The sequence below is a fragment of the Crinia signifera genome, chromosome 19, assembly GCF_055691185.1.
Source record: "Crinia signifera chromosome 19, ASM5569118v1, whole genome shotgun sequence".
Classification (NCBI taxonomy): domain Eukaryota; kingdom Metazoa; phylum Chordata; class Amphibia; order Anura; family Myobatrachidae; genus Crinia; species Crinia signifera.
This window is the reverse complement of record NC_139226.1, coordinates 62,023,243-62,047,331: the sequence shown is the minus strand read 5'-3', so window position 1 is coordinate 62,047,331 and position 24,089 is coordinate 62,023,243. Positions and strand designations below refer to the sequence as shown.

The 24,089-nt window shown below is 43.5% G+C and overlaps 1 protein-coding gene across 1 annotated transcript in view; it reads left to right on the top strand.

Annotated features, from left to right (window-relative positions):
- The first annotated feature begins 1,438 nt into the window (after nucleotides 1-1,438).
- The window catches only part of TMC4 (transmembrane channel like 4), a 94,037-nt gene continuing 71,386 nt past the window's right edge, over nucleotides 1,439-24,089 (top strand). Inside the window, exons 1-2 of the mRNA XM_083161503.1 lie at nucleotides 1,439-1,598; nucleotides 7,292-7,484. Coding sequence (XP_083017629.1) covers nucleotides 1,586-1,598; nucleotides 7,292-7,484 — 206 coding nt within the window. The 5' untranslated portion in view covers nucleotides 1,439-1,585. The remainder of the gene's footprint in view (nucleotides 1,599-7,291; nucleotides 7,485-24,089) is intronic.

Here is a 24,089-nt window from a genome sequence, read left to right as displayed (position 1 = left end):
AGGGGTTTTAATGAGACCCTTTTATATCGCCACTGACTGCAGCATCTTGATTCCAAACCCCCTTCCCCAGTGAGTCAGAGGTCCCAGCACTCTCGAGGAATGCTGTTCCAACCTGCCTCCTTTCCCTCATGTCATACAGCTTTCAGATCGCAAAATGCTGAGTCGCACCTGGACTTTAAAACAGTTCAGTCACGATGCGCCCCTGCATTTTGCTCACTCTGTCCCCTTCAGCGACCCAGCAATATTGCTGGTTCACTGACATCACCGGGGCGGGGAAGGAGGCAGCACTTGGAGCTAACGCTGCTCCAAGGGAATCGGTACATCTGTCAGACCAGACTTAGGTCTACAGTCATTAGGTTGATCCCGGAAGGTCGACAGGGTTAAAGGTCGACATGGGTTTAGGTCGACATGGGTTTAGGTCGACAGTCATTAGGTCGACATGAGTTTTTCACTGTTTTTTTACCCGAATGTCGACACAGTCGACATGGACACAGTTGGAGTTGAACCGCAGCCCCTCGTTTCACTCGCGATGCTTCAGGCACGGTGCCTCGCTACACTCGGCACACTATTTTATTCTCCCACCACGCCCTAGTGGATAGTAGGGCATGAAATACCGCCTGTCGGCACATGTTGGCTCAAAAAACAGTGAAAAACTCATGTCGACCTAATGACTGTCGACCTAAATACATGTTGACCTTGGCCCATGTCGACCTTAAGTCAGGTCGACCTTGACCCATGTCGACCTTGGGGCCAGTCGACCTTCCGCGGTCGATCTAATGGCTGTCGACCTAATTGTGGTCTGACAGATGACTGTTTTTCGCTCCAAGCACTCCTTCATCAGTGAGAACGGGAACCGGGTCGCTCAACCCAGTTAACCCGTTCACACTGGACAGCACCCCGGCAACGAACCGTTAAGAACACTTATTTTTTACCAGTTCGTATTGCCGGGTTGCTGGACTTACCGGCCTTTCAGATCGCACCTATTAACAGGTCGAACCGGCAACACAATGGCATGAACCCTGTAATTAAAGGGATATAAATGTCCCTCCCAAAATGGCTGCTGCTTCCTTTAGCATCCTTCACAGTCTCCTCTGAGGCAGCCATGGCACATTTACATACCCTCCAACTGTACCGATTTAGCAGATATAGTACCATTTTTTAACGGTCTGTACTGGCTAAATAAAAGTGTACCGAATGTACCGTTTTTTGGCAATTGAGGGCCCGTCTCGGAGGTACACAGCCAATCCTAAGTGGTGGTGTAATTGGAGGCGGCGCCGGGAAAGGGTCTGGCTGCAGAGCGAAGCTTGAATCCAATCACAGAGCAGGGGGCAGCACTTCAGGCCACTCCTCTCAATGCCAGAGACAGAAGGGAGACTAGCAGTAACTGCAGCCCACTGCCCAGCCTCCACTCCTGAGTGACAGCTCTGATGGCCAATCATCGCTCCACCCACTCCCCCTGCATCTCAGCTTTGTACCAAGACGACAGGAACCTGCGACCCAACGGTGGTGGTGACCTCCAGTGCTCATCTGGGTTTCAGTGGCAGCTGGAGCGAGTGGGTGAGCAGCTGGTCTGGATTACTGCAGAATGCATTTAATAGGTCAGTGTTTTCCTAGTAGCTCACTGAGCGATATATGCAGAGACGCTCTGTCTGTAACTTTAACAAAAGTGCACAGATAACCCTTCAGATGACTGATGGCACCAATAGCCAATAAGCCCCCACCACATCCATACCCCTCATTTTCTCCTGACTGACAACGGCGCCAATCAATCAACAAATGGCACTGCGACCAATAGCAGAGGATGGTATTACACTGCATACATGAAACCTACTCTCCTGTACAGTTGACATATATACCCAATTCTGTTCTTCTCTCCCCAGCCGGGTGTCTTCCCCACAACTCTGACTTCAGCTTATTCAATATTATTCTTGGTGTAGTATTATTATTCATGTCACTGTGGAAGAAACGCCCATTTTAACCATGGCCACTCCCTTTTGCCAGTGACCACGCCCCTTCTGAATGTGTACCGATTTCTGCTCATCAGATGTTGGAGGGTATGCATTTATCTTTCAATTTTCTTATTAGCATCACAGACAGCATAACAACATCCAGGGCAAGATGTAATAGGGTCTCCATGGAGACAGCTACATCCAATCAGGTGGGGAATTCCCCTGACGTCACTGGGATCCCTCTCAGCAGCAGGGGAGTTGTCTATGAGTATACGCACACCGGCTTCCCTGGTTCGGGGTTCAAGTTTTTAGCTTTTGTGGTTTTTAAACTCCTGGAGCCCTACTGGAGAAGAGGACAGACCTGCGGGGAGCGTGTTGGTAGGTGAGTATGTATGTTTGCAAGTGCGAATGGGTGTGACCATGTATGTTAATAAAGCTCTACTTCTCTGGGTGTCAGTGTGTATTTATAGTAACATTGGTTATGCAATGGGACTACAAGTCTCAGTGGGGCCTTTAATGCCCTGCATGCTGGGACTTGTGGTTCTTCAAGTCCCTGCATGCAGAAGAAGCTTGCTGGGACTTGTAGTTGAACAACCCTCAAGCCGTTTTTATTTAAATGTTTATTTTTACAATTTTTTTTGGACAGAACCATGAACAGATCTCACTGATCTGTGCATCGTTCTGTCAAACTCGCCTGCCAGAAGCAGGTCTTTTTTTGTGTGATTTTTGCTAATGTTTAGGGTGTGTGATTTAAAAATTGCACCCTATTACATATGATTTTGATGTTTTCTCTGAGACAACATCTGGTTGATTTTATGTATAATTTGGTCATTGCAAAACGTGCAATTTTTACAGCAAACCATGTTACTACCTGTGCGATTTTTGGTAAATGTATGATTTTCACCCCAAATATCGTACATTACTAAAAATTGCACCCTATTTCATTTCACCTCCAGTCTGAGTGGCATGGAAAAAATCTGCACCACTGCAAAACGAGCAGCCAATCAGCTCCAACCTGTCATTTTTCAAACTCAGCCTGTGACATGGCAGGTAGGAGCTGATTGGCTGCTTGTTTATCACTCTCCATTTTATCACTTTTGAAGCATGATGTCAGCACCCGCCCCCAATTCGGCAATGTGCGGGCATCCAATTCACTACAGCTCGCTAAGCAACGGTCGTTTGCTGCTTAGCGAGCGGCTTAACACTGCATGCTGTCCCACCGAACCCCCGTCTAAATGACAGTTAGTGGCTTATTGGCCGGGTGTTTATCACTCTTTATCAACCTTCCATTTATCTCTTTTTAAGGCTTAACATGCCAGCCCATGTGTTTGAAAAATGACAGTTGGGAGCTGACTGTTGCTACTTTATTTCCATCCATTCTATCTATCTTCAAAACTAAGGACCTAATTCAGACCTGTTCGCTAGTCTGCGTTCTCATCGGGCGAGCGAATGGCCGCAGATTCATGCGAATGGATGTGTACTCTTACACATCTATTCGCAAGCAGCGATACGAGTGATAAATCATTTGATGGTCACCGATCATAAAACATTTTTTTTACCCGTCCGCAAATAAAAGTCAGTCAGGACTGTCTTATTTGCCACAGATATGGCCAAATTAGGGGCGCACTCACTGTTTTTGTGTTTTGTGGGCACGCCCAGAAAACGCTTGGTGATTCCATGTGGGAGCCCGCTATCCGCCCCCTACCCACCTCTCTCGGCGCGAACGCCTCGGCGAGTGTGATGCTCACCATAGGCGTTCACATAGTGGGTCTGCACATGCGTATTTTCACCAATACACATGAGTAGACCCGCAACATCGCTCCCCAGACTGAGTTTGGGAAAGACTGGTCAAACCTGAATCACCCCCTAAGTACAAAGACCATTCAGACTTAAATAAACCTTACAATTGACTTTCTGGCTCTGATTGATACAGTTCCTAACACAGTGAATTTCAACCTTTTTACCTTGCGGCACACTAAATAAGATTTTGAAATTGCCAAGGCACACCATGAGATCCCCACAGGGTAAAACACATTGGCCCCCACAGGAAAAAAAAAACGTATTGGCCTCCATATAAAAAACAATCACACTGGTCCCCACAGGTAACAAATACAATACATCGGCCCTTTACATGAAAAGAAGAGACCAGTAAATAACACTTGAACTGGTGGTGATTGTAAACTGGTTTGGGCATCTCTAGATCTGGGGGCACACTTGAGAACAGCTCAAAGCACCTTAGTGAGTGTGCCACGGCACAGTGGTTGATAAACAAACAGATATTAAGTGTTATGTTTAATTAGTTAATGTGTAATAAAGTGATTATGTTATTGTATTATAGCTTAGTGGCCGTATGTAAAGGTGTATAGAGTTTGGATTTGGGGGAGATTTTAGGTCGAGTCTACCGATTAATAGCTGTCATTTATGATACATCGGTAATTAATCTTAAATACTTCATACTTGTTGCACTAGAGAAGGGGAATTTAATATACTGAGGTATTTTACCGTAATAATGTTGTGACTACGACATGTTGTACCTACTAGTCCCTGGGACCGCACCTAACAGATTGTTCAGCAGAGTTTCTATAGAATCCAAACTCTTTAGTTTCTCTTGAGCACCTAATTACTCCCACCAATTCCTTCACAACGTTATTAAATGAGCGATTCCTAACCTACATTATTCCTGTAATGGTCTTCTAAGTCAGTGGTTCCCAACCCTGGTCCTCAAGTACCCCCAACAGTGCACGTTTTCCAGGTCACCTGGCAGGTGCACTCATTAATCAGGCACATTTTAAAAGATCCACAGGTGGAGCTAATTATGTCACCTGTGATTCTGTGTGGAGACCTGGAAAACGTGCACTGTTGGGGGTACTTGAGGACCAGGGTTGGGAACCACTGTTCTAAGTAAACACATAGGGCCTGATTCAGACCTGTTCGCTTGGCTGCATTTGTTGGCAGCCTAGTGAACCGGTAAATGCCACCCGCCGACTGAACGTTGCTCCCCCCAGGCCCTGAATACCCTCGCTAGCATGCGAGTGTATATGTACGGGAACACATGCTATCGCATGCGGTCAAAAGGAGGAGAAATCGTTCAATGGTTGCGGACCATTGAATGATTTCTTCAGCCCGCAGATCGCCGAATTGGGGGTGGGCGCTGATGCCATGTGACATCAACCGTCCACCCCGAGCATGCATCACCATGTCTGCGTCCTCAGTGTAATGCTGGGTGTGCTGCCGCCCCCTGCCCGTCCCCGGCCCTCCATGTATGGAGCAAATGGCTCGGCAAGTGTGAAACTCTCCGAAGGAATCAGCTACCTGAAATTGCACATGCGCATATTCAGGCATGCGCAGACCCCCAACGTCCTGGAAAAGGGTGAATTCGAACCCACACAAACAGGTCTGAATCGGTCCCATAGTAGCTTCCTTTTAGCAACATCCAGGTTTGGTTGGATGCACTGAATTCAAGATATAAATGTAGGGCCATCTTAACATATGGGCACACTGGGCAGTTGTCTAGGGCTACACAATTCTAGGGGCCTTCAAATAGGGGCTGGTACCTCTTGAGAGGCTGGTAGAGAATACTGCCTGTCTGCCCTGATTGGGAATCACACACAATCAGAGCGGCCAGGCAGCATTCTCTAGCAGCCACCTGACCTGCAGACAGACAATGAATGACCGTCAGTAGCTAACCAGCAATCAGAGTGCTCACAGCCTTTCCCTGTACGGAAGCATGTGGGGAGATGGTGCCGTGCCACGTGACAGTAAGTTATCATGTTTTACATTAATTCCCATGAAAAGGGGGGTAATTTCCCAGTGCATTGCTTTTCCAAGGGCCGACATGCTGGTAAGATGACCCTGGGTAAAGGCAAGCATTTTGTTGCAAGTTTCCTGGTCATCAAGGTGAGGCCATCAAAAATAAGACAGATTGAAGCAACACTAGACTGCAGTGTGATAGAAAGCAGGAGATAGGGGAGATATCTCCTGCTTTCTGGCCAGCAGGCTAAGCATCAGCCCACCCCACAGTTGTTATAGGGGGATGATACGGAACAGGACCAGATAAAGCATAGCTTCTCTTTAGAGCTCAGTTGGTGTTAGGCTGTTCCTGTCAGGGAGCTGCCCTGCCAGAGAGGGATCTTCCTATCCCGTTCTTTGCACTCGCTTTACTTTCTACTGATTGTCAGGATAGGCTTGTATCAGAGCATGTATCAGGCAACTGGCATTGATACATTCGCCTTAAAATGATTCCTACTCCTGCAATATATACGGTGATAAAGTTTCTTCATTTTGGGGGACTGGATGAATTTTATAATATATATGCCCCATAATGTAAATTATAGTTTGAATGGAAAATAACATGGAAAATAAAGAATCACAGAAATTAATAGTGGCAGAAGTCTATATCAAGTATACGAGCAGTATCCAATGAAATTGCTGCTGCTTATGGATCCCCAAGATGGCGCTTACTGTGGATTACGCTAGGCATGCTTCAGGCCACGATTACCAGCCCCAGGAGTCCCAGTTGCTGCGATAAGCACATGGTTCTGGAATCTTATATCGGATCACACGTGTTATCGCCCAAAATGGAATTTTGAAACATCTGGCCCTAAGATTACATTGCTATAAGGAAAATCAAAGAACACCAAATCTAAAACAAATTATTGTACTGTTTCCGGTTGATAGAACTACAGTGTCTCTAGATAGACAGTCAATAGGTCTACCCCAAAAGGTCGACATGCAATAGGTCAACAGGGGGTAAAGGTTGACACGAAAAAGGCCAACATGCAATATATTGGCACGGTGAAAAGGTCGACAGGTTCAAAATAATTCACACCCTTATGGTACATCTCATAACAATAATGTTGGCTCAAAACATATCTGGCAATCTGTGGCCCAGGTATTATATGCTTGGCTTGGACATGCAGAAATGTGTGGGGCATGATGCCACACTTCACCCACACATTAATGATAAAGAGTACACGGTTATGATGGTTCCGTAATCCTGCCTTCCTGCACACTAGTCACATTATCATTTTCATGGCATCCTCTCTTGAATTAGTTACCTGTAATTTTGTTCAAATGGATAAGTGACATTGTACTGATGGTTATTATAACATGTGCAACTGTCCAATAGTCCACCACCAACCAGCAGCCATTTAGCTTTGATTTAGTGCAATTGAATGCAAATGTTGAATTGGTTCTGATCTATTTTTTTTTTTTTCATATTTGTTTTTCTTTGTTTAGATTTTTTTACACTTTGCGGTAAATTACTTTAGTTGTGAAAATTGTTTTGCATCCGTTTACGATTTAAAGAGAGTTAGACACAAACGTCTCTATGTATTTGGCAGAAACAAGGTGGCGGGCCCATAAACCCCCTCAATCAGCACTCCGTTACCGAAACAATGAAGACCAAAAATTGCCGGAGGCCATTCAGTCTGCTGGGGGAAATGTCCTTGTGGACAACTGGGTGGATGCGTGTATAGAGGATGACAGGCCCATAAAGGAACTTCTCTACCCCATGCAGCAGAAAAGGAACATAAGGTACATATACGGACAACATATTTCACTGAATTCATACTTTAAAAAAAATGACAACCTTAAGTATATCCAGTGCCGCCTGGAGGGGGGGGAGCGGGTACTTTTTACCCGGGCCTGGGTCCTGCGTCCCTCCCCCCCACTGCAGGGAGCCGGGCAGTGGGAGTAGAGATGACCGGCTACTACAACCTTTCTCCCCAGCTCAGCACATGCTGCTTAGTGCCATGGCCCGCACCCCCTGCAAACATATATTTTTTATTTTTTACAGGGGTGTGGCCATAACCCTTCCCATTGACCACACCCCATGTTTACCGCAGCCCGACGGTGCTTTCAGCGGCGCTGAGTATATCAATAGTGTTGCTGTTACTGCACTGTCCTTATTTTCAAATTAGAAACATCATGTTGTTCAATCAAACCCTATAGGATGTATTTACTAAGATGGGAGTTCTATTGAAGATGGGATGTTGCCCATAGCAACCAATCAGAATCTACATCTTATTTATTTAGAACCTTAGAGAACATAATAGATAGAATCTTATTGGTTGCCCATAGCAACATCACATCTTCAATACAACTCCCATATTAGTAAATGTATCCTTCTGTATCTACTTGTTTGAACACTTTGATACAGTGTTGTACAGTTATACATGTTATGTCTTATTCTGCACCCTGATTTGATGTCAATGGTTCAGAATAAAATCTAAATAGAAAAAAAATGGCAGCCACTGATTTTGCTGGACTGTGAATTTTTGTAATTTGTATTACTGCAGTCTCAAAGGGATGGATAAAGCACATAAACCATATTAGATTTAGGGGGAGATGTATCAAACGTTCTAAAGCGTTGAGACATGCAGTAGTTGCCCATAGCAACCAATCAGTTTCTGACTAACTGTCTGTTAACGCATATGTCCAGTCCTTTTAATAGCACTTGCTGCCTACAGATAGTAGAGGCAGCCATTTTGTAGGCAGAAGCAAATGCCCGGAACCTACAACAAGTGCAGATAACCGATCTAAGTTTTTTCAATGTTAAGTTCTTTTTATGTTATGCCTTATACCCATTTAGTACTTGAAAATGTTAATGGTAAGTTCTTCTGTAGCTCTGGTCAGACATTCTTACTTGTATTACTGTAACTGAGTTTGGGGCGGGTGCTTACATCATGTGGGAAAACCACACTGGTTATTATATTTTGATACAGGATCTTGGGAACAAACTAATAGGATATCAATGAAATGTTTGGGAAATCGGTTTTTGTTTAGTACTTGATCAGTTATTACTTATTTTAAATATGTAGTTTTATTTTATTAATTATTATTTTTATTATGAGGTCATATTTCATGGACTCGTCGTCAAATTGCTAAGTGAGTTTGAGTGCTGCTTAAAACTCACCATGAAATCATATCTGCGCCCTCAAAACATGGATGGAAATTTAAAGCAACATCCTAAAATGAAAAATTATTCAATAAAATATACATGTGTAATTTCTCCAGAGAAAATGAGCCAGGACTTTCAGAGATTGAGCTAGTGGTGTACTGACTGATATTTCAACTGCGCATCGAAGACTATTATAAGCAAGAAAAACTGCAGGACGAATGATAAAAACAAGCAACTCCTTGGAGGAAATTTAATAATGTATTTCTTTTATTAGACATAAGGGATGAAATTTAATAGGATGAGAGATTCAAAAAGTGAGAGATTTGGTAAAAAAATCTCCTGGTTTTTTTTAAAGCGGCAATCATTTATACTTCAGAATCAAACTGGTTTTGCAGTGTAAATGATTGCCACTTTTTTTTTAAAAAATTTCATAGCAAATATCTCACTTTCTGAATCTCTCATCCTATTAAATTTGATCCCTTATGTCTAATGTAAGAAATACATCAGTGCCACAATTGATGATTGTTGATCCATCAGGGAATTGGAGAAATTCTGCATGTTAATAGTCCCTAATTTCCTAATCCAATGTGTTGGATTTCCCAAATTTCCTGACCCAGGTGTTTGGGGTTCGGGGAATTGTTGCAATACAGGTTGAGTATCCCTTATCCAAAATGCTCGGGACCAGGAGAATTTTGGATAACGGATTATTCCGTATTTCGGAATATTTTAATATTTCAATGATGTATTTGAAGTATCTTGCATGTATGCTGTATAAACACATAAAATACACACATATATATTTTATTACCACATAAAATACACACAAATATATTTTATTTGTTCAAAAAACAAGGTTTCAAAACATGAAACAAAATTTGTGTACTATCTCAGATACTGAATTTGAATGGCAAGCAATCATTGTCTTGTACATATATAGTGCCAGTTACATATCATGTCCTCAGTAGTGCTGTTACATATGTCCCCAGTGAGTTTTTAGCAAAAAAAAAAAATTCTTCACTTTCTGGAATGTATGGTTTTCGGAATAATTCGGATAACGGATATTCGGATACGGGATACTCGACCTGTAATTCACAGATGTTCAGGCCCCTTAAAGTTGTGAAAATGCATATAAATAAAGACAATGCAGCTTTTTTAAAATATATAACAAAAAAATCACAGCAAAAAACAAGCTTTGCCTCAACTTATTTGCACACCATGTATAATATGAACTATCACCAAAGAAGGAATCGGGTATGCAAATATTTAGGCAAGACTATAACAGGCATTTACTGAACTAAATCCTCACTTCCCAGATACTGCTGCAGGAGAACAGTGAGAATTCTTAACAATTATCTGGTAACTGAAACTCATGGTAGATGTTTTGTCATAGTACAAAATCTTTTGTACAAAGCCAATTATATCCTTGTTAGTAAATGGCACCTACTTCCTTAGTAACTGTGTAAGAATGCAAATATATATATAAGGGTGAACTTGTTACAGACACTCTTTCCTTACCAGTAGCAATGTTGCTGCTTTCTCATGTGTAAACTATTCCCTGCACCTCTTAATGTGTAAGCTCATTTGGACGGGTATGGGTAAAAAACAGACCCGGGCAAAACCCGGACCGCCGGACCGGACATCAAAATCTGCAGTCCGGAGCTTGTAGTGTCTGGTCCGGGGGGTGCCCCCGTCTTGGGGGTGTCCTGTCCGGAGGGGCTTCACGTGACAGGTGTCACCAGGGAGAGGAGGAGAATAAAGCCTACCTGTATGGTCTGGGCATGTAGCAAAAAACGGAACGGGCCGAACCACACGGGGAGGCTGTAATCTCCCCTTCCCGACTCCCTGGTGAAAGCTATCACAGGTATCCTGGGACAAGGCAACCCAGGACGGGACACCCCCCAGACCGGACACTGCAAGCTCCAGACTGCAGATTTTGATGTCCGGTCCGGCGGTCCAGGGTCTTGTCCGGGTCCGATTTTTACATAGTCCCTATTTGGACATTTAAACTTTATTATATGTAATGCATTTGTATCATAACTCCTTCACAGTACAGTACAGTACAGTACATTGTAAATTGAGATAATATTACTTATAAGGGGCTGATTTAATTAAACACAAAAGCCACTGGACCAGCTACCTGCATCTTTGTTAGTTACTTGGAAAGCTGATTCTATTTGCAACCTATCAGCATAATTCTTTACCCGCTTGAAAATTTAAGTTTTTCAGGATTTTTCCTGATGCTTCGCAAATATTTGTTTTTTTATCAGGCAATCCTATTAGGTCGCCTGAAAAAATCAATTTTCTTGCAAAAACACATATGTTCTGTGAAAACATAGATGTCCTGTTATCAGAGTCCCTTACAGGGATCATCCTTACATTCGGTATAGTACAGATGACTGAAGCAGAGTGGAATTTAAAAGAAAAGAACAAGACAAGGGCTCAGGAAGGTAACTGCTTGATATAGTGGGAACACCATGCTTTAACAGGTATTTGGGGTACAGTGAAAAGATTATTTTTGGGGGTATGGGTAAAAAACGGACCAAGACAAGACCCCTGGACCAGACATCAAAGTCTGCAGTCCGGAGCTTGTAGTGTCCGGTCCGGGGGATGTGCTGTCTGGGGGTGTCCTGTCCGGGGGCCTGCTTGTGACACCTGTCACCAGGGAGAGGAGGAGGGGGAGAATAAAACCTCCCTGTATGGTCCGGGTATGTAAACAGGTAAATCAGCAAGAAGCAAAGGGTTCTTAAGCTTACTTAAAGACCAGTTTATTACACAAATGGTAGAAACTCCAACTCGTGATGAGGCACTCTTGGACTTAGTATTAACAAATAACACAGACTTAGTTTCAAACACAAAAGTAATTGAGCAATTAGGGAACAGTGATCACAATATGGTTTCACTGGAAATCAACTTCAGTAAATTCAGTAAATTACATCAAAAAGGATCTGCAAAAATACTAAACTTCAGAAAAGTGAACTTTGAATTATTCAGGGAAGCCCTAACAGGAATTGGGTGGGAAACGGTTATGGAGGGAAAAATGCAGAGGAAATGTGGGATACTCCAAAAAAAGGTGCTTGATTCACTAACTATTGAATACATTCCTAAAGTAACTAAAGGTAAATTCAACAAAAAAAAGCCACCATGGTTGGACAATGAAGTAAGGTCAGCTATCAACAATAAAACCAGAGCCTTTAAATTCTATAAAAATAACTTGAATGAGGAGGCGTTCGCAAAATACAAAGAATCAAACAAAACTTGTAAAGGGGTAATCAAAGCAGCTAAAATATTATATGAAGAGTGCATAGCCACTGAAAGCAAAACCAACCCAAAGAAGTTTTTTAAATACATAAATAGTAAACATTTAATTAAGGAAAACATAGGCCCACTAACTGATACTAGTGGAAAAAGTGTTACTGAGGACAAGGGAAAAGCAAAACTGTTAAATGAGTTCTTCTCATCAGTATTTACTAAGGGAGAGCAGACTGTGGAACGAACATTTACCACAAACGGGACAAATAAGCCAGATCTCATTGTGGATTTCACGCCGAAGGAAATAATACTGAGGCTAAGCAAACTCAAAACAAATAAATCACCAGGGCCAGATGGGATTCATCCGAGGGTATTAATGGAATTAAGGGATGAACTAGCTACCCCCCTACATTATATCTTTAGCAAGTCACTATCGTCAGGTATAGTACCAAAAGATTGGAGCATAGCAGAGGTAGTGCCAATATTCAAAAAAGGAAAAAAGGAAGATCCCGCTAATTACAGACCCGTTAGTTTAACATCAATTGTGGGTAAACTATTTGAAGGATTTTTAAGGGATGGTATCCAGGAATATTTAGATCATCACCGTCTACTCAGTACTAACCAACATGGGTTCGTGAAAAATCGTTCATGCCAAACTAATCTACTAGGGTTCTATGAAGAGGTTAGCAAAAACCTTGATAATGGAAATGCTGTAGATGTGATTTTCCTAGATTTCGCTAAAGCATTTGATACTGTCCCACACAAGAGATTGATTAATAAAATGGAGAACCTAGGATTGGGTGAAAATATCTGCAGATGGGTAGGGAATTGGCTATGTAATAGAGAACAAAGAGTGGTTGTGAATGGTGCCGTATCAGATATGATACCGGTACTAAGTGGAGTGCCCCAGGGTTCGGTTTTGGGGCCCATTTTGTTTAACATTTTTATTAACGATATTGGGATAGGGTTACTCAGCAATGTATCCATCTTTGCGGACGATACAAAACTTAGCAAAGTCATCAAATCATCAGAAGATGTCACCATGCTTCAAAATAATCTTGCAATTCTAGATGAGTGGGCAAAAAAATGGAAGATGAGGTTCAATGTAGATAAATGTAAGGTTATGCACCTTGGGAGACACAACCAGTGTGCAAGTTACAACCTTAGCGGAGAGGAACTGGGTAATTCCATACTTGAAAAGGATCTAGGAGTCCAAATAGACAGCAAAGTAGGATGTAGTGCCCATTTTAATGTAGCTACAAAAAAGGCCAACAAAATTCTGGCATGTATTAAGAGGGGAATGGAAACTAGGGACTCAATGGTAATTATGCCACTATATAAAGCATTGGTGAGACCTCACCTAGAGTACGGAGTACAGTTCTGGGCCCCACACTATAAAAAGGACATCATAGAATTAGAAAAAGTCCAAAGGCGACCAACAAAGCTTATTAGGGGAATGGAGAATTTAAGCTACGGGGAGAGATTAAGAAATTTGGGACTATTTACATTAGAAAAGAGACGTTTAAGGGGGGACATGCTCTACATGTACAAGTATATCAAGGGCCAATATAAGGAACTGTCACACACCCTCTTTTCTACTAGAAAGGAATCTAGGATGCGAGGGCATGAGTATAGATTAGAAGAAAAAAGATTTCATTCAGCTAGTAGAAAGAATTTCTTTACGGTCAGAACAGTCAAACTCTGGAACTCTCTTCCCAGAGAGGTGATAACGGCTGGCTCATTAAATGCATTCAAGGCAAAGTTGGACAAACATTTACTGGAGAAAAACATCCATGGGTACAAATAAGAAATACAATTTGTCTGTAAAATACCAGAACCTACCAAATCAGCAATGGATATCTATACCAGGTTGAACTAGATGGACGCAAGTCTTTTTTCAGCCTTACCTACTATGTAACTATGTAACTATGTAGCAAAAAACTGGACAGTCCGGACCACACGGGGTGGCTCTAATCTCCCCTTCCCCATGTCCCTGGTAATAGCTATCACAGGGACCCCCCTCCGGTCCAGGGTATGGTCCGGGTCTGGTTATTACATAGTCTCCATTTTTGGCATTTGGCCTCAGATCCTGAGCTTTACCTATGGGTGCTTTTTATACCAGAGTTTAAGAATTGCTGGTGCCTGGACAGAATGAAAGACAGATTCACCCATATGGATCAAACCACTACTATCCTTGGCACCTTGTCTTAAGCTGGTACACACTGAGCGATATGTCATCCGGCAAATCGGACTGACATACAGTATCGCAGAGTGTGTATGCTCAATATGCGTGCTCCTGTAGTCGCATGCCATGTAGTCAGGTTTGAGTTGCTGTATATCAATATTTTTTTTTTTTTTTTTGCAAATAGTTTTTATTAGGATTTTCAAACAGGAACAAAGCACATCAGAAACAGAGTAAGCAAGTATTAAGCGATTCAGAACGTTTCATACTCTCTGTTATAGGATAAAACAAAGAACAAGTATATCTTAAATAGTCTAAATGTTGTTAGCTATTGGGAAAGCGAAAATCTCCTTGTTCCTCATTACCGGGAGAAGAAGAAGGAAAGTTGTAGAGTTATATAAGGGAAGAAAGAAGAAGTGGGGGAAGGAAGGTTTGGGTGTCGGTGCGACTCTCATGTTTTGTATTGTGTAGTTTGGGAGATATTTTTGTTATTAAGATTTTTTTTTTTTTATTATTTTTTTTTTCCTAATTTAAAAATTTAAAAAGGCCACAGCGTATCTCATTTTAATGTTTTGTAATGATCTGATTCCTTGTATGTTAACCATGGGAGCCAAATCGCATTGAATGTTTGGTCATTGGAGTTTATAGAGTATACAAGGTCGTCCATTGCCATATATTGATCTATTCGGTTGCACCAGTCTGCCATTGAGGGGATAGTAGTGGACTTCCAATGTACTGGGATCACCGCTTTTGATGCGCTAAGAATATGTCGTACTAGGGATTTTTTATAATTGGATTGGGGTCTGTGTATAAGGTTGAGTAGCCAGAAGCTAGGGGTGGCGGGGAAATCATCTTGCAGGACAATGTTTGCAGTTTCAATTACCTTTTTCCAATATGTCTGGATGAGCGGACAGTCCCACCAAATGTGTAGCATTGTACCTGGGTGTGCCTTACATCTCCAGCATAGATTGGAGATTCCTGGGTAAATTTTTGCCAGGAAGGTCGGGCAGCGATACCATCTAGTAAGGACTTTATAGTGGGTTTCCGTTGTTAGGACATTTAGTGACGAGGAGAAAGTGTTTCTAAAAATTTCTGGCCAATCATCATCTCCTTTCAAGTCGTGAAGATCTCTTTCCCAATCCGCCATAAATTTCGTCTTGGATGGAAAGATCTCCTCAATAATCAGTTTATAAATATATGAAAGGAGGTGTCTGGGGTATGCTTCAGCACTACATAGTTTTTCAAATGGGGTATTGGACCTCAGCTTTTTTGTTGAGGGGCTTAGGCTTAGGAGAAAATGTTTGATCTGTAGGTATCTCCAAATCTCCCCACCTGGCAAGTCCCATTTCTCTTGAATTTCCGGGAACGGCAGAACCGCCGTCACGGTTATTAATTGATCTATTCGGGATATCCCTCTAGATCTCCATGTGGTAAATGAGTTTTCAACCATACCCGGAGGGAATTCCGGATTCCCAAACAGAGGCATTAGAGGGGACCCGGAGGGGGAGATCATGGGAGAAGAGCGGAGTCGAGCCCAACATTCAAACATGGGGGATGCTAGGGGATGTGTGATTTTCGGGGGCTTTTTGCACCAGGGGAGGTCGGGGTGTGCTTTTGGAATGGTAGCTAATTCTAGGTCTACCCACTGTTTTTTACCTGATTGAGAGGACCACTCCATTATTCTTGTCAGTAAGACTGCATTGTAGTATGAAGAGAAATGAGGGAGTTGGAGACCCCCCGCATGTTTCCTCTTAAACAGGATCTCATGCTTGAATCTCGGTTTCCGACCCGCCCAGATATAATCCCGCAATTTACGTTGTAACGATAAAAACCATGAATTAGGAATTCTGACTGGCAGTGTCTGTAAGAAATACAGGATCCTGGGTAGGATATTCATCTTGATGACATTAATTCGTCCTAGCCACGAGATCTTTTTCGCTCCCCACGAAGAGAGGTCAGCCTGTATCCTATTTAATAGCGGTGGGAAATTGATGGCATATATATCGGAGATGTTTCTAGTGAGGTTTACCCCTAGGTATTTAAGTTGTGTAGGGTGCCACGCGAATGGGGATACCTGTTTCAGGGCTTGTAAACTTGTCTGATCTAGTGTTAGGTTCAATGCAACTGATTTGGATAGGTTCACTTTGAAATTGGAGAGCTCGCCGTAACGACGGAATTCATCTAATAAATTGGGGATCGAGGTTAAAGGGTTTGAGATTATCGCCAGTAAATCATCTGCGAATAAGGCCAGCTTGTATTCTCTACTCGCTATCTTGAGTCCTTGTATATTGGTGTTTTTCCTAATTGCCCTCGCTAGTGCCTCCATACAGAGAACAAAAATCACTGGGGACAGGGGGCACCCTTGCCGAGTGCCGTTAGCTATCTGGAACGTTTCGGAGAGGTCTCCGTTAACTCTGACTTGTGCAGCAGGGGTGGAGTATAGGGCTTTGATTCTTTGGTATCCCCTGGGGCCTACCCCTATATGGAGCAGTATCCCAAGTAGAAAGTCCCAGTCTACCCTATCGAATGCTTTCTCAGCATCTGTTGAAAGCATTATAGCTGGAGTGGAGCCGCCTGTAGCGGCGTGGATTAAATCCAGAACTTTTGCTGTGTTGTCTCTGGCCTCACGGCCAGGTACAAAGCCAACCTGGTCTGAGTGGATCAAACCTGGAAGAAGCAACTTGAAGCGGTTAGCTATCAGCTTAGCGTACAGTTTCAGATCCACATTCAACAGGGAGATCGGTCTATAGCTGGCACATTGTGTTGGGTCCTTCCCCTCTTTGGGGATAACGGAGATATGGGCAAGCAAAGACTGGTTTGGGAATGGGGTATCGTCAGCGATCTGATTAAAAGAGGCGAGCATCAAGGGGGATAGGACATCTCCAAATGTCTTGTAATACTCTATGGGAAAGCCATCTGGGCCGGGGCTTTTACCATTCGGGGTGGTTTTTATAGCAATTTCTAATTCTTCAGGGGAAAAGGGGAGGTCAAGGGCTTCAATTTCTTTAGTTGACAATTTCGGAAACTCAATTTCTGTCAAATAGTTCTCTATAGCTGCTCTCTTGAGTGTCTCTGAGTCTAGTCCTTGCTTCTCAGTAAGGTTATATAATTGAGAGTAGAAGGCATTGAAAGCTGCGGCAATGTCCCTAGTTGAATTAAGTGTATGGCCGTCTTGGGATTTGATGTTGGGGATAAATGTTGTGGAGCGTTGTGCACGTAATGCTCTTGCTAGTAGTTTACCAGGTTTATTTCCAAACAGGAAAAAACGATTACGGCATTTGCGTGCCTCCATTTTAAGTTTCTCAGACATAAAGGAGTTTAATTCCTTCCGGGCTTCTGCTAGCTCATTTAGGGTGTTGGCCGAGAGAGAGGATTTATGTAAGAGTTCCAGTGAGTTTATTTTTTGGACTAGCATCTCTCGTCTAGCTTGTCTTTGTCTTTTTAATTGGGCCCCTAGTTGAATTAGTTTGCCTCTAATTACGCATTTGTGCGCTTCCCATATCATAGCTTTGGAAGTATCTGGAGTGTCATTAGTTACTATGTAGTCTTGTATAGTTGTTCTAATTTGCTGTTGGTATTGCGGGTTTTGTATAAGTGACGTGTTTAGTTTCCAGGTATATTTCCTATACGTTTGAGAGGGGCAATTAAGGGTTAGAGATACTGGAGCATGGTCCGACCAAGAAATCTGGCCAATGCTAGTTTTGTGGATGAGGTGTAAAAATCTGTGTGATATCAGGATGTAATCTATTCTGGTGTATACATTATGGGGGTGCGAATAAAAGGAATAGTCTTTTGACGAGGGATGTTGGATACGCCATGGGTCTGCTAGTTGGAAGGAGTGCAGGGTCTTACGTACTCTACGGTGGAGTTTGTCTGAGTAGCGCATGGAAGACTGTGATGAATCAATTCTAGGGTCGATCATCCAGTTAAGGTCTCCTCCACACAACAATACCCCCTGTAGATGAGGTTGAGCCAGAGATAATGTTTTTTCCAAAAAGGCCGGTTGGTTCTTATTGGGAGCATAAATATTAAGCAGAGAGAATTCATTATTATAGATTTTGCATGTTATTAGTAGGGCTCTTCCTGGAATCAGGTGGTAGGGTATTACGTCAGTTACATTTATGTGGCGAGAGAATAAAATAGCCACCCCTAAAGTTTTCCCCAGTGGGTTATTGGAGAAAAAACCAACCGGGAAGTCTCTATTTCCGAAAGGAGGGGCAGCTCCTTCCTTAAAGTGTGTTTCTTGTAAGAACGCTATGTCTGCTTTTTCTATTTTCAATTCTTTTAGCACTCTGGACCTTTTCTCAGGCACATTGAGACCTCTGGCATTAACAGTTAGGAGTTTAAAATCAGTCATATTGGTTGTACTACCGGGCATGTGCTATTTGGTGTGTTCTGAGAGTCGCAGTGTGGGGGATGGAAAAGGGGACAGGGAGAGGAGAGTGGGGAAATAACAGGAAGAAAGTCAAGAATACATGGTACATATTTATCAAACATTACGTGAGTTAGAGATAAGGAGAACAAAAACAACAACACTGCTCTCAGTCCACTAGGCGAAAGCAAAAGCGCTCCCAACCCTGTGGCTGAGACTGTAAATTGCAGTGTATCAGGGGGCAACAGGGGGTTGGGCTAGGGCCCATCCCAAATACATCAGGAACATAGATTCTAAACTGAAGCATGCACAATTACATTTATCGCTCATGAGTTAGGGGATACCTGGTCCCCGGGTCACTCAAAAGAGAGTGGACTAAACTTCGGTTATATGGAACCAATAAGACAAACAATACTTGCCTCTATGAGGCTGCTTAGCTATAACATTGTAACTTGACTATGTATAAGGTTAACTAAGACCTCTGACCTCTACGTGGTCTTCAGACAAATGGAGTCCCGGCAGCATAACATTTATAAGTCAGGTTATTGGTTGTGCAAAGGAGGGGGAGTTTGGAGATCTCGAGGACTGTGACCTGTTGTAGGATTTCGGTGACTTTTCTACGGTCTGAAATGGAGGATTCATCACGGGGGGCAAAGGAGGAGAGATCTGGGAACGAAGAGAGCGCCATTCAGGAGCTGTTACTGGTGGGATGCCAAGGGTAGCACAAAAAGAGTCCAGCTCTTCAGGGTTGCGGAGTGTTGCGGTTTTCCCTCCCTGGGATGCTGTAATACTGAAAGGGTATCCCCATCTGTATTTGATGTTTAATTTCCTCAGAGTGTCTGTCAGAGGCTTAGCCTGTCGCCTGGACTGAAGTGTGAGCCAGGAGAGATCCTGGAATATCTGGATTGGGTGTCCATCGAGTTCTAGGCCCGTTGAGGAGCGTGTTTTCCTAAGGATTTCATTCTTCTGGGAGAAATAGTGGAGCCTGCAGATTACATCTCTAGGGCGTTCAGACTGTGGGCCTCTAGGACGCAGCGCTCTATGGGCTCTATCGAAGATTATAGTATCATTGGGGTCATTTTCCAATATTCCATTAAAGATTTTTGTGAGGACATCACTGAGGCCTTGTGAGGGAATGTCTTCTGGGATACCTCTTACTCTCAGATTATTTCTTCTCCCTCTGTTGTCGATGTCATCTAAGTGTTCACGAAGTGATTGGATTTCTTCTGCTTGGGATCTGATTGTATCTACCAGGGATTTATTGAAGGCATCAGATTTTTCTCCTGCAGCTTCCAAAGATTCGACTCGTGAGCCGAGGTGGAGCAGATCTTGTTTAAGGCTGGATACTTCTGTGTGGACTACTTCTCGTAACTTGGTCTCTAAGGAGATAAAGTCCTCCTTCGTAGGGACATCTGCTTTGGTGGGCAGTGTTTGTAGAAGTTTGAAAATTTTTTGCAGATCTTGGTTGTCTGTTTGTGACGAGGGTAAGGTTGAATCCCCTGTGTCTGGTGAGCCCTCTGATACCTCTGAGTGTGTTGGGGAAGCAGGGTTCGATGGAGTCGCCATCACTTTGTCTCTCTGGGAGCTCAAGTATTTTCGGAGGTCAACGGTAGGTTGAGTTTGTGAAGAGCGAGCGCTTCCCCCTTTTCCCCTACGTCTCTTGGAACTCATGTATGCCCACTCATGGGGTGAAGTAACTGTATAGAGTACAATGTAGAGGTTAGATTCAGAGACACCAACTGCGGGAGGGAGATAATAGGAGCACCGACAGCGATGGGTTAGAGTTTTGAAATTTTATTGTTGAGGTTCACAGTCCATTTTAAAGTATGTTCCTTATCTCATGCTATTTGTTGCATATATAGATCTGATGCAGTGGGACTTCGCCGCCATCCCCCCTGAGTGGGATCACACAGCCATCATGGGGTTTGTGGGGCCGTTTCGGGTACTGATGCACACATATGCCAAGTCAGTGGCCTGGGCTGGGGAATGAAGGTGGATGTGTCAGTAGATTGTACTTGCTGAAGAAGAGTATTGTGGGCAAGCTTACGTGTAGGAGGTCACTGCCCGGAAATGTTGTCTAGTTGGAGAGGCGTGCTTCACTGTAAAAGAGCTGGTGCTAGCCTTTTGGAAATTGGGACCTCCAGCATGAGATTGGGGGGGGGGGGAGGGGTCTGTTCTTCCAGTAGGTCGGGGACAGACTGCCGTTGTAGTGTACAGGCTGTGTTTATAACCAGATTCAGTCTAGACTGGATTGAAAAGTCACCTAGTGTTGGGCAGGCAGTGGGGGATTGATCGCTGTCAAACCTGACTGTCTGGGTGTTTATTTCAGGAATGAAGCTGCAGAGGGGTCACCAGGTCTGCCAGTCTGCCCCAGGTACAGGAAGTGGCAAAGGGGGGTGATCAGCTCACGGAGAGCTACCTACCCCTGAGCCAGTGCGTTTTTACTGTGGCCCCAAAATGGCGGCCGCGGGTCCCGTCAGGTACTCTAAGGGGGCAGCCAAGGGGTGGGGGGTCTCCTAAGATATTGTCCAGAGGCTCTAAGCATGAGCCGGAGATAAGCAGGTAGACTGAGCCCCAGGGATGGCACCAGCCGCGGGGGGAGAGAGGGGGGCGTCCGGAAGATGGCCGCCGCAGCTTCAGGCAGCCGAAGCTGACAGGTGTGCAGCGTCTCCTACCTCAGATCCCCGCGTCGTGGGATCTCAGCTGCGCATCTCGTCCGGAGCAGGAGGGGGGCCGGAGGCAGCGGGTGAAGACGCCGCGACTCTGCTCGCCTCTGCGTCCGTTCGGCCGACCCGGAGCTCAGTCCGCGGCTGGGAGCCAAAATTGAGGTCCCGGCGTCTGGGGAAGGCTAGGCCGCGCCCTGCAGGGAAGCTTTCCTGCGTCTCCCGGACCCGCGAGTCGTCTCTTTCGGTGCCCCTCTTCAAGTGCAGACGGGGGAAGTCAGTTAGGAGGGTGAGTGGTGCTTGTTTGCAGAGCAACGCGGCCCCGATTTTGGCTGGGTATGGGAGCTCTATTAAGAAGCAGCCTCTCCGTTCCTTGGCCAGGCCACGCCCCCCCTGTATATCAATATTGCTAGCAATTTGGTGCCTGTGTGTACGGTAAACCAGATAACAGATGACATATCTAACAAAGTCATCTTCATGACACTCCCTAGAACAGTGTGGTGATGAATGCTGTCCTAGTGTATACAGAAGCATTTCTATTGTTCATTCTTATGCAGGAGTGTAGTATGTGTGCGCTCAATTTGGCTAGTCCTGGGCTCAAGGGAAACTGCCACTTTAAGTTGGAGCGATTGGCGGTCTCTGCATTATGTTGCCGACTTCACAACTGCCTGTAAGAAAACCAGAATACACAACTGAGCGTCTCTCTAAACTATACAGATGCCACACAAATCTTTCTAACTAAGAAAACATATGGCCTAATGGATCAAACAGAGAACAACCCTAACTTGAGCTCTACTTTGTCTGTTCCACCCCTGCTTGGAAGACATGTAGAAAAAAAACAACACAAATGCACAACAATCACAATGAGAATACAAGAAAAAACAATGCTTGTGAATATTCTGAGGAAGCCACTGATAGCCCTAGTGGAGAAATGCGTTAATGACTGGTGTGAGATATTCCAGTGGAGCCATACTAAGCTATCTTTCCTGAGAGCACAGCAAACTATTCCTAGCGGGGAAACGATACCCTTTATGCATGATCATTATACTAAACAACTAAGGGATAGATGTTATTCACCTATTAACTGGATGGCAGACTGTGTTTTGCTTTGGCAGCTATATGATAAAGTTTATAGACCATATGATATATATTTTTCAAATATTTGGATAATTAGCATTATTATTATATGTTATTTATGTGTATGAATAGATTTTTTTCAAATGAGATCTTTGATGAGTAGCATTTTGTTTTCATTGGAATGTTTTTTTTTTGTGCAGGGGCCCCTGGAATTCAGCATGGTGGCCTAGTGGCTGACCTGAACCTAATTGTGACAAGGGCTTAAAAACTGAATGCTAATTCATGGGCTTATTTCCTATTTGGGGCTTGGGCCTTATGCCCATCCAAAAATTATGTAACAAGCCTATTGTCTACACCAGGGGTGGGCAATAAGCAGCCCTATAGATGTTGATGAACTAACCATCCCAGCATGCATTGAATCAGTTCAGCATGGCCAAATAGCAAAACTAAGGCAAGGTATGCTGGGATGTGTAGTTCATCAACAGCTGGAGGGCCGCTTATTGTTTGCCCCTGGTCTACATAGTGATTGGACCAACATGTCCTGCACGTAGAGCAGTGTGTATGCGCTACTGCACACTCTTGCCCGCCAACATCAGGGCCATCCCATTTGCTGTGCTGCATGGCAAATGAGGCAGCCCATTGCCCCAACAGTATACAGCTGAATGCAGCCATTTACGATATAGTGCACAATTAGGTGTATGGCCAACCAAAATCTGGTCCCGTGGGTCATGCCATCGGCCACATTCCCCATATCATTTAATGTGTACTCAGCCATAGAAACAAACCGCGCAACTAAGATTTTCACTATATATAAATATGTAAATGTGCTTTTTTAGAACAGACATGGATGACATGATGATTTTATCAGTTCACAATGTAATCATAATATACTATACAAAGAAAAAGAAAATATTCTAAAATAAATATACAAACACTAGCAAAATGCCATACATATGAAAAACATATTATTCTGTATAGCATGGAGAGATCAACGTGCTACAGTAATTCCATATAATAGGTGAAAGGAACCTATGGTATTAGCACACGATGTAAGTACTTATGTTTTCAAGTTTAAGAATCTTGTTTATTTTTAATTTTTTTTAGGAAAACAATATTCCCCAAATGTAATTAACTTTTTCTTTCAAAATATGTGTTTCCCTCCTGAGAACCAACCGAGTTTGCAGCTGGAGACACCAATAGTGTGAGGCGGTGTAGTGGAGATGGAACCGGACATTGTGATAGATCACATAACGTGTAGGACATACGTAACCCTTCACTTTAGAGACCTGTAATTATGACTTTTTAGAGCTGCATTCCATATGCTAAGCTCAGGTTTAAGTGGCTCTCCCACTGTTGGTGATTTAACAAGTACCAACATGCCTTGTCAAACAAAGCACAGACATACATATCCTACCAACACCCCAGATCTATTAATGTATACCTAAAGGAAACCCTTTTCTGTATATTTGGTTTTACTCTGTGTGTATATGTGCTGTAAAATCCAGAGTTGGTTAATATGGGAACAGCATTGTCATTAGCCCTGGGTCCAGCAAAGTGGTCTAGTGGTATACTTTCTAGAAATAGAACTAGATGCACTAAAATGCCTAGACCTCAGCCACCTGGTACCCTAGGAACAGAAACCTCTTTTTTTAGACAAAGGATTGTCATCTTTTCTATTATTTAATTAAAGCACATT